Source organism: Rhipicephalus sanguineus, chromosome 7 (genome assembly GCF_013339695.2).
Source record: "Rhipicephalus sanguineus isolate Rsan-2018 chromosome 7, BIME_Rsan_1.4, whole genome shotgun sequence".
Classification (NCBI taxonomy): Eukaryota; Metazoa; Arthropoda; class Arachnida; order Ixodida; family Ixodidae; genus Rhipicephalus; species Rhipicephalus sanguineus.
In genome coordinates, this window is record NC_051182.1 from 58,776,186 (window position 1) to 58,795,803 (window position 19,618).

The window sequence follows — 19,618 nt, forward strand, 5'->3', positions numbered from 1 at the left end:
CAAAGGTCAGAGTAATAAATTAACACAACATGCAGCTGAAACAGGTGGCTTTTATTTTTCCCTGGCAAAGCATGGTCAGAGTAATGGGCCACGCCGATTCGATGTTAACAGCTTGTTAACAAGCTGTGCTGTCTGCAGCCACCTTCAACCTCTTTTTTAACAATGTTTGTTCTTCAAATATTGAAAGCTAGAAAAAGTGTGCTCGCGCACATATGCCGAAGACAACTGCAACAGAAGCTTTGAAGCCATCTGATAGAGAAGTGGAATTATAGGTTAGCTTTGCCGCAGTGTACAAGTTTTACGCGGCGAAGCATACCACAAATGAAAAGGGGCCGCTGTCCCAGGGAATAGTCAGCCTCCAAAAAGTTTTTTTTTTTTTTGATGAGTGTCGCGGACCCGTTGGGGTCCGTGGACATCCAGTTCAGAACCACTGCCCTAGTGGGTGTGTTCGCGCGATTACTCGTCCACAATGAACCAACCTGCCCAAAAGGAAGTATTGACGATGTCTCGTTCTGTCTTGGCGATTTGAACATTGCGCGCGTTTTTGCTGTTAAATGGGAAAGGGAAAACGATGAAAACAAGAATCTACACGGTGATTAAGGCACAGACCAGTTTGCTTTTAATGACGGGAGTTCAACAAAACGGCGCACAATGCATTCGCACTGGCTTTCCAGGCGAAATTAACCGACCAAGCACAAATGATTGGAAGCAGCGACGCAATAACCCGTCTGCGGCTACAGCCTGTTGCCACACTACAGCCTGCTGAACGGCAAGGAAACGATTGCGGATCGTGTTCGCCGCAGAACACTCTAACATAATTTACTTTACATAATTCAGTACGTACTCGTCCGTAAACAACTGGAAGCTGCCGACGTCGCTTGCCGTTTGCAGTCGTTTACACGTTGCGAAAAGAAGCCCCAATACAGGGCATAGCGACACCGGCTGGTTATCTCATAGCAATGAGAGTTCACACATCGCGTTCATACCGGCTTTGCCATCGAAATGACCGCATGCTCGTGTGCATGGCAGATGGACGCGTAACAAATGGCAAACACCTCCTCACACGCAACAACATGGAATGATGACGGGCCCGACAGCGTTCGAGCTCTTTTCCGACGTTCGTATGTTCCACGGAGAAATGAATGTTGATATCCGAGGCTTTCTCTTCCACACAACACGGGACAACACCTACCGCGTGCTTTCGGTTTTCGCCCTGACTTGTCTCGCCGGTCTCGCCTTCAAACGGGCTTCAGATGGAAAAACAAAAACAGAAAAAAGCTGCCGTGACGTGTATAGTGACGTCAATGCAAAAGTCACGTGACCAGGAGAGGCACTTTAGGGACTAAAACGGCTAGGGACGTTCGCGCATTTTGGTGCCTAGGACGCGCGCGGTTGTCAGGAAAAGCACCTAGCTTCTCGCGCTCGTGATAGTTCACGCCGTGACCGCGCCGCGGCGCTGCAGTCGCCGGCTGGAGTTGGTCAGAATTGTAAAAGCGCTTCCGTCATTTATGCCAAATTACAGGCTTGAGACATGCGCAGATTGTTTGCAAATGAATTTTAAAGATTGTCTGCAAACTCCCTCCTGGCTTCCCACAATTATTGGCAACATTGCGTCTGTGACGTCTGTATTGGTAAGGCAGCGGAAGTGACGCAGCCGAGGGCACCGCTAACTTCGGCGCTTCGGCCGCTACAGCGAGCGTCTGCTGTGCACAAGGCGACAGACAGCGTTGGTTTGGCCGGCGCTTCGCTGGTCGTCCCGACTGTCACAGTTTTCATACTCCGCGCCGGCGTGACCGGCCTGCCTTGCACGACTTCCGGTTCGTTCGTAACTACGTCATACGTAGACAGTACACTTGGTTGGATTTCGGTTTCGGTGTTGCGCTTTTTTGCTTATTTAAAATTATTCTCCAATTTGCCGAGTATTCCTGCTATCGGGCCCGTAACAGGAGCGTCTCAGGAACATAAAAGCACCATTACTTTGACATGGCCGAAAAATCGCCGGAGTTGGCCTTTAAAGGAACCGACAACCAACTTTTGTGGTACCCGTTTTCTTGAGTGCAATGGGAAGCTTACCGGTCAGAGCTTCTAATCACGGAGTGGTAACGCGGAGAACGCCGTAAAACATTTGTAATCAGAGTTTTTCGATCTGCAGCGATTATGCAGTCTTAATATCACATGCTGCAAACAGTGAGAGGTGAGCGCGAGAGCGATTATACGCCAGCAGTAGTGACAAGTTATGCCCTAAGTATAAAAAGGCAATGTTACGTTTGCAAAGCCTGCGGTGCCGCGACTACTGCTTTCTAGCCTATTAAATTATTTTACAATAATTATAGCGTTTTTCTGGGGCTTCTGATAGAAGTACTTTGGCCATACACAGGTCGCTTTATCACATTTTAGTCAAGCCAAGCCAAGCTAAGCCTTCGAAAACGAAACAAGTGGTAGGATACACCAGCAGTGTTGTTCATGAAGTGGTAGCAATCCTCCACAGAAACAGTAAGTCGATGGCATTTTGCGAGCAGCAGCGCAAACTCGCGTGCTACTCTCAAAAGTCCGATACGACGAGAGCAGACAAGAGCCGAGCTACGCGGGAAACGCTGCCGGACGCCGTGCGCATGCGCCGCGGGCTCTGTTTCACTGGAAGCCACGAAAGCAGCGCCGCATCTCATACTTTACTTCTTTTACCTTAGAAACAAACGGGATTGGACAATAACATACATATTCAAAATTTCAGCCCTCGTTCTGGTGCGTGTAAAAGCATTGGACTACGTACAACAAAGTGCTTAAGACTGCATACGTCTAGTTCATGGCGCTCGCGCTAGGCTGCGCGACATACCGGTTTTTGTTACTTTTAAACGCGATTTAAAAATATAAATCCTACTCAGATCGCAAAAGGTATTCTGGAATCTGTCACTATAATTCACGGCCTTTTCGTTTCCACCAGGATCTAATCACCCGTTCTGGCCAGTTGTCGGTCCCTTTAAAAGGGCGTTTTCTAGACATAACAAAAAACAGATATAATACGGCTTTTCTGTGACGTTTTTAAAACGTCGAAATTGGTTTAGAATCCGTTTTATCCCACTTATCCCTAAAATTTTCTAGACCAAGTGTGCTACTTGGGTTGCGGCGCCGCCGGCGTTGACGGCCGACTGCGTCGGGACGGGCTAAAGTGCATTGATGGCAAACAGTACAAATCCGCTGCTGCTGTCATTAAAATTGTGCAAGGTTTATTCCAGCATTATACTATATGTCAAGACCAATATCCGGACGCTGATAAGACTGCTAAAGTATGTATGCGACCTTAGGGAGCGAGGCCTCAGATGCTTTCGAGTGGAGGCCGGAAAAAATGGCTGCGCAGCGCTTCGCCGCTTGCATGATTGATGCAGCGCTAAATAAGAAGACGAAAGGAACACACAGGGTACAGGACGAGCGCGTTTTTTTTTTTTTTTGACACTGAAAAGAGTCCTGTGTACAAGAAGTATACTGCAGTAGAATGGAAAGTAGGGCTAGTTAGAATGCTTGCATGATTGATGCAGCGCTAAAGACGTGTTCCTTTCGTTAAGCGCTGCATCAATCATGCAAGCATTCCAACTAGCCCAACTTTCCATTCTACTGCGTTGCCGCTTCCCGAGAAATAGGATGCCATTTCTCGCCCGCTTTCCCGCAAACCATGCCGCCGACCGAATTCCAAGAAAACCACCAATGAGCTCCTCCCGCCTGTTGGTCTTAGGGAGATGGTTTCCCCACAAACGCCATCACGAAAGCATCCCGCGCAGCATATTTCTCTTCGCATTGCCGGCACGGGAGTCACGTGACAGGAGTTGAGGTCTCGAGAAGCCTGCACCAGCCAGCTCGCGGTTCTTCCCGCCGACCCAGAGCTCCCAGAGCCGTCGATGGGGAGAGTCTGGCGAATGGGCGGGGCAGTGACGTCGCTGCGCGGCGATGACGCTGTTCACGTCACCGCCACGCCTCCGCTCCGGCGGCGTCCGCCATATATAGTCTTTCCGCGCGACGGGCGCACGGCTGAGGCTATGTACGCGCTGTTCATTTGTGAAATCTAGCGCTCCTAAACAAATTGCGAAAGCGAAATTGTGCAAGAACATTGTTATACAAATTTAATGAAGAATATGGAGTGAATTAGACGTGCCCAAATTATCGTGAAACTGAGTTGTGCGCGCCGATTCGAGTCCACGACGTTCTACGATACGCGCTGCGCTTTTAGAGCGCAGCTCTTAGGCGTCTGTTTCTGCGTTGTTCGGCATCGCCGTTGGCGTAGTCGGCGTAGCCGATAGAGCGAACGAGGACGAAAGACAGCGAACGTGGATTCTGTCGATATCGCGAGCCACTGGCCTCTAACATCGCTTTCTTCCTCCTTCATGCGTGCTCGCCCTTCGGTCGGAGCTCGTGCGCATGCAGGGCTGGTGGGTGCGTGACGGGGATGTCGATGACGCCTGCATGCACAGAGTGGCGTGCGTAGCGCTCGAGCACTGGCATTTTCTATGGCAATATGTAACGAATGTTCCAATGCGGATAGCCAGAAATTCAAACACAGTTCGCGTTGCCTCAACACAAAGCTGCGCTCAGACTTCGCATGAGGGAATATCGTGATCATCGGTGACTTTTCGAGCTATGAAGACCTGTGGGTTTGCGTCTATCTTGTTTTTTTTTTTAATGCGAAGCTTTTCTTAGCGAACTTCTGCGACTTTGAGCGTACCTATCTGTCTACCTACCTATCTAGCCGCCTACGAATTTGTGCTCTCCTGGCCGTTTCGTTCATGTGGTGTATACCAAAATTGGTATGGCATAGTGTGACTGTATGGCAAATAGATATGACTGGTCATAACATGAAAATCATGACACGCATGTCATGTGCAGCATAATTTACATGCCATAGTCTTGGTGCTCTTGCGGCCGTTTTGTTTTTGATATATATACCAAAGTTGGTATGGCTTGACAAGAGTATAGGGCGAACATAAATAACAAGAGTTATTATGAAAATCATGACACGCGTGTCATGTACAGCATGACTTACGTGCCACGCTGATGGTGCGCTGGCGGACGTTTCGCTAGCTTGATACACACACCAAAATTGGTATTGCGTGACATGACTGTGTGACGAACATAAATAACGGGAGTTAATGTGAATGTCATAACACGCGTGTCATGTACAGCATGACTTACGTGCCACGCTCATGGTGCGATGGCGGCCGCTCCGCCACATTGATATACACCAAAATTGGTATTGCGTGATGTGACTCTGTGACGAGCATATATAACAGGTGTGATTTTTGGAACATCTCACGTGACAAGTGTTACGTGAGAATCATTGGATACCACGCCGGAAAAGTCTGTGCACGTGTTCTGGCAGCAAAGCAGAAGATAAAGAAGAGGACGAATTGCGTGCCGGTTCATGATGATGACAATTTTTATTCGCCACTAACGGGGATTCTCCAAGCTTAAACAGCTCTGCTTTTAAAAGAAACAGAGATACCAGCGCACGTAATTGTATTAAGGCCACAAAAGCGCAAAAGCGGGCGTACACAAGCGGCTTGGGGATCGCGAGCCCTAAAATCCCCTCTTAGAGAATTTTAGTGCCGGGACCCCAAAGTGCCTTGCGTACGTAAGCCCCTTACGTTCCTTTGTATAGTCCATGGGTGCGGCTGAGAGTACAAGGGAACGTAAGAGGGTGAATAAGGAAGCGGCTTGGAGTCCCCAGCACTAAAGCTCTCTAATACGAGAGAAAAAATACTCACAGGGTCCCTTATGCATTCGCCTAAGACCACTCGAAGGCGAAAGCCGTCTTCCTTTTCTTCAGTTGATGTATCGTTCCTCACGCCCCTCCCCCCCCCTCGAAAGCTTTGTGACCTAACATTGTTTTGCACTGCCTCCAAGATCAAAGGCACTGCAATCTTTCTACACCACATCTGGTCATGTACTGACGTCATCGCGTGAAGTCACGTTATTCGACGTCATGATGACGTCACAATCTTTGGTCGTATGGTCACGTCATTACGTGATGATTTTTGACATCCCTCGTGTTGACGCCGCCAACGAGGGACGCCGACGCCACGGACGCCGGCGGTCAATTTTCGCGTTTGCTGAGGCATCTAAGGTTTTCGTCAGAGCAGGTACAGGGCCCCTAGTAGGCGCGTGTTAAATGAAAACAATACCTCGTTCGGCTAGTCTGATAGCGGACATCCTGTTGGTTTACTTTACAAAATCATTTTTCTGCTCAACTTCTTCGCGCTTTATACTCCCTAATCACGAAATTTCATCGAGCACAAGGGTCCCTTGCTATAGTGGAAGAGCTTCCTGCACGAGCACAAACATCGTGCACTATACGTGCATGACTAAAAAGCGCAAGGCACATTCGCTTAGCAGAGAGGCGTAGATTAATTTACGTGCGCGAATTAAACGTGAAACTGGTAGCAAGTACACAAGCGGCAACACAGCGGTAAATGACACCATAGGCTGACAGCCACAGAAACGCAGACCACATAACGTACAACACATGCCAGGTAACCGCCGCAGCTGACGCGCGGCGGCACTAACCTGCGATATCGAAATAAATATTCCCCTCACAACGTCACGGTAACATCCCAAGCTCGTGCTCAGAACGCGCGATATATTACGTAAACGCGAAACATTCTCAAGTACGTATCTCGCAAAATACTCAAGTACGTATCTCGCATAGCACGGAGCAGTCGGTCGGGGTTCATTTGCTGCGTCTGATGTTTCTGATCCAAAGGCGTCGTCGCTTATTTTCCTTCGGAAGCCTAAAAAGGCGGAAACCCTGCGCGCTGCTGTTTGAACAGCCAACCGCGCAACAGCAGCCAATCGCACGCAACGAATTCACGCTTGAATGTGAGGAGCAGTCGCCATGAATACGCGCGGCTTCGCACAAGAGCTTCGTAACCTACGCGCGCTCCTCAGCGATCGTGCAAATGCGGCGGGCCGGCGCACATGGGCCGGCGTCTCTCCGTCGCGGCAGCGTCGGACTCCGCGCCGCGCTGTCGCCACTGCCGCCCGCCGCCGCCGGCGAGGAGAGAGTGTTTACGTCACGAGAAGAGGGCGGCGCTGGGGCGGAGCTCGGAGAGCGGCGAGATGAAACAATCGCCAAACTCTCCCGAAGGGTATTGGCCTCGAGGCCCACCACTGGAAACGCCGGCGCCACCGTCGGCGTGACGTGCTTGGCAGGATCACGTGATCTCAGCGGCCGCGTCGGCTGCTTGTGGAGCGCTGCCGCGTGCTTTGAAAACGAGTTTCAAGTACCATATGCGCTGCGGTCTGTTCAAATACGGAAATTTTCTCGCATTTTCTGCTCAACTGAAACCATTGTAATAGAGTGGCTGCCTCAGAAGGCGACGAGCATGGGCCTCTACCGCTCGGTGCTGCAGTGCCGGGCTTACGCAACGGAGCCCAGTGTCAGCCTGCACCGATAACCGCGGGACAAGAAACTGCGTGAAGCATGGGTTGTAAAGTTAAGAACCGGCAAGTAGCCATCGGCTACGGGTCTTGTGTGCAACAAGCACTTCCGCGACGAAGGCTTTCGTTACTGCGTCGGGCCTGCGATGTTCGGTGAGTAGCAGACAGCGCGCACTGAGACGATGGCTCACGCGCGCTTCCCGCCGGCTAATGATGCTTATCTTCCACGGGATGGAAAAGGCGCTACCTTTTACCACGTGCGATACCATCTCAGAACCCTCCCCTGCGACCTCTTTATCGTCGGCCCCATGCTCAACATCCAAAAAATCGGCTGCAGATGTGCAAGTCGTCGTTTAGATTCGTTGAATTAAAGAAATCACAGGGTCCCTTATGCACTCGCCAATGACTGGAAGGCGAAAGCCATCTTCTTCTTCTTGTCAGTCGATGTATTGATTCTCCCGCGCCCCCCTCCAAAAGCGTTCTGCACCTAGCGGTTTTGCACGGCCTCTGTGACCAATCAAGGAGGCAATGCAAAGCGACCATGACGTTGAATACGTCATCATGTGACATCCCGTTATGTGACGTCATAATGACGCCACATACTTTGGCGATGTGTGACGTCGTGATGACGTCATATAACGCCATCACCGATCACGGAGGCAATGCAAAGGGACCATGTCGTGTGAACAAGTCATCATGTGACATCACGCTATGTCACGTCATGGTGATGTCATAATGAAGTTACAAATTTAGGAGGTCTGTGACGTCATGATGACGTCATATGGTGACCTCATCGCGTGACGATTATTTTTTGCGCCACTCGTCTTGACGCCGCGACGGTCAATCTTCCTATTTAAAGAGGCTTTCGCCTTCATAAGCTACGCGACGTTTGCTGGTGGACGTACAGGTCGGTCCACTGTTAAAGGGAACACTCGAATGATCCCCCTTCATTTTGCTGGCCCCCTCATTCCAAGTGGATGTGGAAACGTTGTTCGTTCAAGGTACTAGTCTGTCAAAGGGAGTCGGAACTGTCAACCACCAGTAAGTAGTCTTATGTAAATCTAAGCCACTGTACTGTTGCAAGAGAGCGATATCCTGACATGCCCAGAACGCAATTGTTCCCTTTAACAGTGGACCGACCTGTACATAGCGAGAGAGTCAAATGCTGCGCCTGTGTGCTGCATTTATGTTGGCAATAACATTTTTTCAGTCAAGCTTGTGTTCCCCTGACGCAAACACTATGTCCCAGATTTATTCGTGCCACTCTCGAACTGACGTTGGGCCTCTCCAACCCCATGTATTTTCTTGGAGCCACATTTATTTACGTGGGAAAGATGCCACCCTGTTGCCGTTAAACACGACACTGCTGCCAAAATTGCTTGGGTACTCGTCAAATATTTACTATCTTGTTTTGCGGCTGCTGGTTGCTGCAATAACTTCTATCTTATTCACCGCTATTTCAAGTTCACGTGGGTGCTAGTTCACAGCCGACGCTTGCAGAACAAGTCCGGCGAACGTTACTGTATTTTCTTTCTTTTCCTTGACGTTGCATGCTACTATATACCAAGCTCGGTCTCGTAGACTACTTCTCCTTCTACCAGCAATCTCGAAGTGGTGAAGCTTTGGTCTATGAATTTGTTGATGACAGAGAGCAGCAAGTTCACTGGAATGCAAATGGAACGATAATTAAGGAGCATTAAAAAAAGGCGTCGCATTTGCTCACGTTTTGTGTGAGCACCAAACGAAACGAATGCACTGAATAAAGAAACTGAAGCAGCGGCATTTGCCCGCTGAGAAGGCCGATCAATACGCAGTGCGAGACAGCTTGTCAAATGACACTGAAACGTACACGAATTAATACCGAAAAAAAAAAAACACTGCATCGTCGGGATGGCACGTCACAAAGTTGCCATGCGCACCGAAGCCGTAGTTGTAACGAAATTGTTACAAGCGTCCGCGCAACAGTAGTTGTTTGTGTACTCACAAATTCTCATATTTTGCGGCCTAAAGTTCACAGCGCGGTGCCAAAACGCGCTCGTATCAAAAGCGGAACCATCAGTACGAGCATACAGGCAGACGCTCATACATGCAGAGGCACCGCCAGCCGTCGCGAACCCGTGCGATCGCGGACTTGAGGCTTCTTTCTGTTATGCTCCGTTTGGTTATACAGGCAGTCTACTAAGACGAGATATTTCACATATTTTGCACTCAGCGAGTGACTACCTTTCACGCAAGAAGCCGGTTCAGGGGTCTCCAACGCCGTGACCGCGTGAAGCGGGTGCTCGGTTTTCTGCACAGAGACAACGACTGTAGACTATCTTGTGCTTTCTGTTCGTCGAAAGTTATTCCTTTGACAGGAAAGAACATATTTATTTTCGAAAGTACCTGTAAAAATGTCCCGGAGGGCTTCCGCGAGGTGATTTTGTAGAGAGCCGACAGCAAAACCTATGGAGCGCGTGCCGCCGGCATCCTGCCTAGCACGCAATCGAGGCGCGTCCGATAGAGGGCGACTCCGTAACTCCTCGAGGCCAATATATGGCTCTGCGCCCCGACCGAACGTGAAGCGCCCTCAGCCAGACAAGCCCCTCAGCCAGGCCGAGGGGCTTCACCAACACAGGCACACAAGCACAACCTGTGTAGTGGCTAACTGCTCGGCTCCGTTAGTACTAACATCATGCTATAAATTAAGGTACACACAGGATCCGAACGTGAAGCTCCTCAGCCAGGCCGAGGGGCTTTCACCAACACAAGTACACTATATAGCACAACCTGTCGAACAGTTATAACTGTTCGACTCCGTTTGTACTAATATATTGCCATAAATTAAGGTACACACATAATACAGACACTAAGGTGCACCACCTCCGAACGTGAAACCCTTCTACCTGCTAGAGGGGCATCGCGTTACGGTCGTCGGGAAGAGCCGCGAGCCAGTGGGCGCAGGCAGCTCCAGACCTCAACTCCTGTATGGACAGCTTGCCGCGCGAAGGCGCCTACGCGCGGGACGCCGCCGCAGGACGCTTTCCGCTAGTGTGTTCCTGAGGCCTCAGAGCACGGGGCAGCATCGTGGAGAGGGGGAGAAAGAAGAAAGCAGGAAAACGACGGTGCGACGCTTCTTGTACATGATGGCGTAGAACAGCGCCATGCCGGACCGCACAGCTTCGCTGGTCGCCCATCTTTCCAGAGTGGAATGGCTGTGATTTTCAGATGCGAAGCAGCTTTTGCGCTGGGCTGTGTCCGTAGTTACATTGGCGACCGTCCCACCTAGCATAGCCATCTGAGCGCGCACTCGCTCCAAGGAGAAGTCTTCTTCCTCTTGTTCCTCGACCGCCTTGATGATGATGATACGTGCAGAGCACCTGCTGCCGTATGCTGTCCTTGCTTGGCGTAACGCAGACAAAAGCACGTGTGCTGGCACGCGCTAGCGCGTTCGGGCCTGTGGAAGGTGCTTGCTAAGACGCTGTGGCCCTTCCCCCTTACACTCTCTGAACAGTCATGTGATGGCGTCGGGGAACGAGATTCTACAGACGCGCGATGAACCAACGCGTTGTATCCTATTCAGAACGCGGTGGCACGCGCTAGCGCGTTCGGGTCTGTGTAAGACACTGTGGCATCTCCCCCTTACACTCTCTCAGCAATCACGTGATGGCGTTGGGGAACGAGATTCTGCAGACGCGCGATGAACCAACGTTGGATGAACCCACAAGGTTCCCTTTAGTGGGAGATGGTGTAATTTTTAGGGGCGAAGCTCCTTAAGGCGGCACCCGTTCGTCCCTCGTAGTCGTAGTAGTGCGTAACCAGTCGTAACGCTAGTACCAGATCTTGACCTCCAAGGTGGTGCCGGTGCGAGATTTTTCCTGTGCGTTGTTGAACAATAAAAAATTCGCAGTGTGCGCGTTAACTAAAAGCAGACTTCTTCTGTCTCTCATTCCCATTAGCAGCCATTGTTTACCTCCAAGGTAGTGCCTGTTGAGATTTCTCCTGTGCGTGATTAAACAATAAAAATTTTGTCCAAACGCCGTTGATTGATGAAATAAACCAACGAAAGACGCCACATGTTTTCTAAAAGCAAAATGAAAGAACGCCAGATGTTTCTAAAGCAAAACGAAAAGACGCCAGCTGCTTAACGAAAGACGCCAGATGTTTTCTAAGGCAATAATTTTCTAAACAATGAAAATTCACAGCGTACATGTAAAATTAAAGTGAGCTGCAAGTCGTCATAACTCATCGAACCTTTAGTATAAACGCGCCCGATCTCACGTCGGTGATGATGTACTGGGCAGAATTCACGGAAGATTCACTGTTTACCGATGAACCTCCGCAGCTTCGCCCACTCATCATCATTCACTCCGCGGATATGCTGTGATTTTTTTATTGCCATAGCAATTATATGGACAGTCTCGGCTGGTTTTTGCCGTCGCCGCCGTCATGCACTATATATATATATATATATATATATATATAGATGCGCGGAATCGAACGGCCGACCTCTCGCTCCGAAACACGCGTCGTTAGACGGCTAGGCCACGAAGAGTACCGCCTTTCAGCATACAAACGGCGATCTATTTATATACACCATTTACTTCAGCGTCCTTTCTTACGCACCAGCGAGATGGCGCTAAGTGCGCGCTTTAAAGGTCGTCGCCCCGCTCCTGCGAACACCGATGCTCTTCACCCTACAGGGCGTGGTCGCCTTCGTGCACTTATCTCGAGGAAAGAAGCGAGGCGGGCGGGAAGGGTGGAGCGGGGTTCTATGTCTTGTGCTTTCCCCGCGATGTCCGCGCTGATGTCACAGAGCGTACGAAGGTCACTTCGCTCGCTACAGCGGCCGCGTTTGCAAAAGGAGCACGCTGTTCAAACAGAAATAACAACTGCGACATTTAGTTCGCGCTCGTCCTGTGTGTACCTGTACGCTCGTTTCGTGCATCCTGCTTTGTTTCAGCAGTGCGCTTCAAGTATCGAGCTGCGACGCATAATAGTTCGCGCTGGTGCTGTGTGCGTTCTTTTCGTGCGTCCTTTGGGCTCGAGCGACGCGCTGGCAACTTCGAGCTGCTTTCCGTTCTTCGCGTTACATTCGAATTTGTTGCTATCGCATTCATTGCTTCGCCATTGCGGCGAAACTGACTTTTTTTAGGTGCCAAATGCACAATATCATGATGAGGCACACCAGAGAGAGAGAGAATGAACTTTAATGAAAGTGGTTTACCGCAGACGGTGCCCCTCTTCCAGGGCCGCACTGGCCACAGACTGCAAGAACTTTGACCACCTGGCGTTCTTTAATACGCACGTAAACATAAGTATACACTGGTGTTGTTGCATTCTCCCTCCAGCGGTCACCGTGGCCGGGAATTGAATTGAGTCCTTTAGAATCCGCAGCTCAGCAGCCCCACACCTCAGGTGCTAAGCAACCATGATGGGTTGAGTGCTGGTTGTCGCGGAAAAAACAGCCAAATGAATGCAGTTCGCATCACAAACAAACCTTCCTTGAGAAGTTGACCACCCAGGGCCATCTTCGCCACTGCTTTCCTTGCACCATCCTCCCTGAAGCAAGGAAGGTTTTCATTATTATTCCAACAGAATCAGTGAGGGCATTTTTCAATGTTCACGCAAAGGCAACACTGCGCAGCAGTGTTCAAACACTCATGTTTATTTCAAGTACTACCAAAAACACAACGAGGTGCTCCCGGTATTTCTCTAACCAGGCACTCGATATGGACCTGCAAGGAGTCCTAGAGCAACAAGGCTATATCTAAAGCAACAAGTTCGCCATGTTGCAGTGATGCAATGACACATTTACCACCCTCGTGTGTGCACTCCTTTTATAAACAGCTGGGAAGCTTGCTACAAAAAACAGGTGACAAACAGTGGATACACGAACACAACCTGTGTAGAGGCTATGTGCTCGGCTTCGTTGGTACCAGTGCTGGGCAGTATCGCGATACAAGAGTATCGCGATAGTATTTCAGAGATACTTTTGAGTATCTGTATTTCTGTATCGAGATACATTTGAAAAATGTATTTGTATCTCAGTAGTGAAATACATTTACGATGTATCGCCTGTATCGCGATACTATGCTGGACACGGGTATCTCGTTACATTGTTTTTTGTGTCGGAAATGAGTTGCGGTGGGTTTCCATTGGGGGAATGGCGTTTTTTTTTCTTTTCTGTGCCAAGACAAGCAAAGGCGCGCCGCCGGTCGCCGACAGATAGGGCGGCAATGGTTTGCGCTCAAGCACAGAATGGCCCATGTGGTAAAACGCGCGACGCCGCAGATGGCAGAATCGCGGGGCCAGTGTTGTCGGCCTCTGCCGACGAAAGTCGCTGTCTCTCAAGGTCAGTGCAGCACGCCTAATTTTTTTCAGGTGGCAAGCTGTTACTTCGCGACCCCCCGCGTGGATACCGCCTTGGAACAGGCTCTGCAATGCTTCGCGTGCATTCAGTTCTCAAAGCGGCGGCACTTCCAAAAGCAGTTCCTGTAGTCGCGGCGGAAGGGACTAGAAGATGGCTATCTTTGACGCGCTTTCAGCTACCTCTCCAATGACAGGTTGCGTTCCTAATTGATTACATGCGTGAAACAGTCTTTTCTGGTAGCAGGCTCCCCCACCGTCGGAGCCGACTTCGCCTGTTGCGGCTTTCTGAAATGGGTGTTGGTAGCGTCGGTGGTGGTGACAGCTTCATTGAAGCCAACAGGGTCAGACGGCTTAGGATTCCGAAGATGGGGACAGACTTTGGATTCTGAACAGTCAGAACAACCCAAGTGAGGGCGGAAGCGTTTCGGTATCTAGAGGACCCGAGAAGAGATATCGCCACGCTGCAGGGCAATCCGGCTATGAAGGCGATATTTATTCATTATAACACGAATTTGTGCTCACCTTCAGCGGTAGACAGACTTTTTTTCTTTCGTGAGTGTTGTGCTGAGGCTGAACCGACGCTTTTAGAAGAAAGCCTATTTGAGATGCTCACACAGCAACCTGCTCAGCAAAGCAGATCTTAGGTGCAAAGTAAATGCATACTTTTTCTCAATTCACTGGTGTTCATTAGTGATTCGAGTGATTTGCTTAAAGTGTGCTATTTCTAGCATAGCTTAGTTTGTTCGCCAAGTATGCCGATTTCGGTGTCCATTCCTTGTTACTGTTGCTGTGAAATAGTGTATTTTTATTGCAATTGATACTTGTAATTATGTCATTATTGCTAATTATGTACTTTGTCCATCCCCTACCCCGCAACGTCTTAATGACGCTGAGTACTGTAACAAATAAAGAAATGAACTGAACGTTTCGATGCACTGCAACTTTAATTACAACATTATGCTGCACTAAAAAGTGTCTGCGTAGTATGAGCATCCTCCAAATATAAAAGGTATTCCAGTATCTGTATCGCTGTAACTGTATTCCGGAATACTTTTTTCGTCATATTGCAAAAGTATCTCCGAAATATCCTGTTACGTTAAAAGCAAATGTATCTCAGTATCTGTATTTTAGGCTTCCAGTCCATGTATTTCAATATCTGTATTCCGGAATACTTTTCTGGGTATCTCTGCCCAGCCCTGGTTGGTACCAGGACATGATACATATGGCTGGGAAGTACACAAAATAATACAGGCACGAAGGTGCACCAGCTCTGACAAACAATGCAGAATTCATGTTGTCAGCCATAAGAATGCTCTTAATGAACAACTCGCTGAATATTTTTTGCACAAGATAATTCATTCAAGATCTCTCTGCATTATTCTGTTGCATCACTGTAACCCGAAGTAGCTGCCTGATTTGTATTCAACCAACTAGAGAGAAATGCCCTTGCATAGTTACAGAATACAAATGATAGCTCGCCCTGTTAGCACCCTTCTTACAAACTGAAGACACCCAAATTGTAAAACCAGAGCCTTTTTATGTACCAGAAATGGAATGTTGCGGCTACACTGTGACATTGGCTTAGCATTTTCGTCTAGTACCCTAGCGTAACGGATAAACGTTTCCAGACTACGTAGTTATCTGTTTACAAATTTCGGATTATACACGTGTAACAGATCAACTGCCTTGCCCTGATTAGACAATGTGCTGAGTCAGCAATGACCTCTAACCTGTAACGAACCTCCTTCACATGACCTTATACAATGGCCGAATGTGCATGAATTACATTACAAGGATTAAGAAAGAACAGAGGTGGACATACACTCAACCTCGATATAATGAAAACGGATATAACGAATTATCGGTTATAACGAAGTAAATGAATAGTCTTGTCACAGATACAGTGTTACAAATAAACGTTTATAACGAATTTTCGGATATAACGAAGTTAGTTTTATGGCAGATGTGACTGTTATAATGAGGTTTGAGTGTATATTTGTAGCATGCCACCCTTGCAGATTCACGCCTTGATTTGGTAAAGCCATTGTAGTATTAGTGAAACTACAAAAAAAAATAGACTGGACACCATGGCTTGCTACTATTAGAGCACAAGAGAGCAGCACCCATATTGTCTTATTTGTTCTACAATGGCATCACAATTGTAATCGAACTAGTCTGAAAACATGTTATACCTAGACGTCTGTTTTCTATATGCAACTGTCCCAGCATGCCACCAAGTCAAGATTGTGCTGGAGACGAGCAAAATTATACAAAGGCAGAGGTAGCTTATGCAGCCCTAACTGACCTGTCGCTGAAGAGACTACAGAGTGAGGAAAGAGGGCACGTTTAATACGTCACTTAAGAGCATGTTTTCCATAATAAATCAAGTTGTAAATGAAGCCACTCTTATGTCCCTCCTTTCATTTCTATCCATGTCTTCTTCCCAGGCACTAGTATGCTTTGCATGCTTATCTCAAGAGCGCACAACGTGGTGCAACTGTGCTGCCTTCAGTGTTCATGGCACAGCTCAGTCCAGGGTGGCCTTTGCAAGGACAAGACATGTGCTTGGGCAAAACTACCCCCCGCACCCATACTCAATACAGTCAACATTAGCATCATTTATTGTAAAATCCACAGGAAATAGTTGCTTAAACTGTCTGCGCAACTTTTTTTTCACAAAAAGGAGAACCTGCGCCAATACTGTACATGCCAACAGAGCTGCATTCAAAATTTGTACTAACATCTAAATGACAGATGTTAGTGCAAGCCTCTGCATGTTTCATGCTTCCATAGCTACACGAGTTCCAAGTTATGTCACAAACGAGCGTGTAGACCAAGCTTGTGCTAATGCCTTCAAAAGCCAGTGCCAATTAACGGCACCAACCATTACCTATGACCATGCAAAAACAAGCCTATGCAGTGTACACATTGCAATTGCAGTCTTTCCTAAATTTAACTGTACCATCCTATTCCCTTTGAAAGCGCTGGGTGGTGTTTTGCAAAATGGGTTGGACTTGAATATGGTGCAGCAAACCAAGGCAGCCTGGGGCCATTAGACCCTAAGAAAAAAGTGCAAGCTCCAACAAAGACAAAATGTAGCCAAAGTATCCAATCGCGCAGCAGACGTGAAGCACAGCACAAACATCTTGAATATATACAGCTAACCGTGGTTTTAGTGCAAGTGCGTGCTGTCTTTAATACATATTAGTGAAGTGTCAGTGATGAACACAGCACGTTGCCCAAAAATAACAATAAAGCAGCATCAATGCACTGAGAAAAGATTGCTTAGAACATGAGGGTACAGGTTGTTAAAGGGCAGTGTATTTTCACGAAACATTCCAGAAACCTTTCTTTAAAACGATACCCAAAGCATGTGAGATCCAACAGACTATTTTCACCCACGGACATAAAAAACTTGCCGCTGGGAAACAGCCTGCATTAAAGATACACATTACAGCCTTCTGCTTTGTTCCAGTTAAATAGAAGCAAACACCCACGCGTTATCGTCGTTAATAGAATGTTTGCTCAAGTGAAACAGCCTGTGCCATAATAGATTACTACTACTCATTATTCCGATGGATTATGTAGCTTCATGTGTCGTTCTTTTCAAATTACTTTTATGGGAGCCCTTGAGTGCTATCAACACTGTGAACTCGTGGAGTGAAAACACTTGTATTTTTCGTCAAATAGCTTCCTTTATTCAACCACCCCAAACTGTCACGTCGACAACTATCAGGCAGCTGGATATGCCTCAACAGTGAACCGCACCAGAACAACCCGTTTCAATGACAGTGTCAAACAGGCTAGGGGATGTATTTACACCTGAAACAGTACAGTGGCCCTTGCATCCCGGTGCCACTGCAAGATGAACTACGCAAAAGTAAAAAAAAAAATTGGAAAGCACAGCCACGCTGTCTATAAAAAAAAAATGGGGGAAGGGAAGTGTCGACAGTGCTGCTTTTCAGACGTGGTAGATGACTGCGGCGGTGCGTAGCAAATGTGTGAAGGCCAGTTCATTGGAAAGCACATCTTCGATTTCGCGCGCTCCGCGAAGAGCCACTTGTCTTCCGCCGTTGCTGCTGTCGGTTCTTCTACAACTGGGACTTTACCTCCTGCCAAAGAATAAAAATGTAAGCAATCACCACCTAAACAGGGATGGGCGGATCGTAAATTTCAGGTAGGAAGTGAATTCAAAGCAAGCAGTGATTTGGTAAAATAACTTTTAATTAACTAGTTTTAATAGTATATATCACATATTTATAGGGGCCCTGCAACACTTTTTCAGCATGGTCAGAAAACACCGCTGATCAGTAGTCGAGGCTCCCGAGAACATGCAAGCCAAATGTTATATATAGCGCAGCACGCGGCCTATAATTTACAATTATTTCTCAAAGTCAGCTAAAAATCGCTCCCTTCTCTCTCTATAAATGATACCATATATCCAAATTCACAGCCATTGGCCAATATGAGCATCGTGGGCTGCACAGTTACCGCTGCCACCGTGAAATTACGCCACGTGCCCGCGCGCGCGAGATCTCACTGAAGGTTAGCTGCAGCTTCAAGGAAAAAAATGCTCGAAGTCATGACACGCGTGATGTAACTTCTTTCCCCGTCAGCTTAGCTTCCAGCGCGTTCGTCGAGACGAGAGAAGAGAGAAAGCAATTACAGCATGCGACAAATCTCTCTAACTCCGCTCATATTTGACGGATTCTAAAAATTTTGCGGCTGTCGATTTGTCAGGCAACAAGCTCCTTTAGTGAACTCATTTGATGGTTACTTGGAAAAGTGTTGCAGCGCCGCTCTAATGAAAAATGAGCATACTTATCATCACCCAACATGCACAATATTAATAAATGTAACTAGGCCTATGTTAATGTACAGGGTCCACCAAAAGTTCCCAGGCCACTATCCCATGTATTCCTATGGCAGTGTGGCCTGGGAACTTTTGACAGACCCTGTACCTCTTTTTGTTTGAAGTGGTGTGGAAGCAAGAGTTTAATAATAGTAAGGTGCAAGTCATAAGTAGTAAAATATGTTGCATGTTAAAAATTTGCTATACGTTGTGCACATAAGCCCATATAACAAGCTTTAAACTTTTAAAAAATTATTCATCAAGATGCAGGTAATCTGTACACTTAACCTTGAAGCGTGGCTTCGCAGCAGTGCGGATTTCCCTTGGATAAGTGGTTTCACGGCATAGCAGCCTGATGCTGCAGTGAAACCCACTTTTCAAGGCAGTTACATGCAGTCAAATATTACACCTATTAGTTCCATTCGATTTGGAATTCCAAATAATTTGTGTGAAAGCGAATTCGAATACAGTCGCCGACTGTTTATTCAGACTCGGCGGAAACTGCCAAAAAGTCCTAAAAGCTGAGAGTCGGAATAAACTTGTTAATGTGCGCCTGTAAACACGCATGTTTACGCGTGACCAAGTCGACCTGTATTTCAGCCAGTGTTTGGCCATCGCTGTAAGTTGACAATAGCAGCGTTACGGCCTGCGTTAAATCCACATTTGATGACTGTGGTGTGGGTGGTGTGTCATCATCGCAGTCACCGTCCGCTTGCTCTGGTTTGAGGAACTGATGGACAATATCATCATCACCTAACTTGGCAAAAAACCCGAGCAACTTCGTTTCGAATTACGGGCGGCCGCTTTCCACCTGGCGAAAAGCTGCTGCTTTTTTCTTTATCGTCAGCGTCTTGTAGCTGCCGCGTTTCTTGATTAGTGCCGACAGCGTAGATGGAACGGGTGGCATCGGAGCCATTTCAGCAAAACAGGCCTCGCACGCAAAGCAACAAACAAGAGAGCGGGACACGATACATGCGAGACGCAGATCAGGCC

General features: G+C 48.0%; 1 protein-coding gene across 1 annotated transcript in view; it reads right to left on the reverse strand.

Annotated features, from left to right (window-relative positions):
* Positions 1-17,428: 17,428 nt before the first annotated feature.
* Positions 17,429-19,618, reverse strand: part of LOC119399467 (mitochondrial import receptor subunit TOM22 homolog) — a 29,240-nt gene continuing 27,050 nt past the window's right edge. The window contains exon 4 of the mRNA XM_037666267.2: positions 17,429-17,885. Within this exon, the coding sequence (XP_037522195.1) occupies positions 17,879-17,885 (7 nt within the window). The 3' untranslated portion in view covers positions 17,429-17,878. The remainder of the gene's footprint in view (positions 17,886-19,618) is intronic.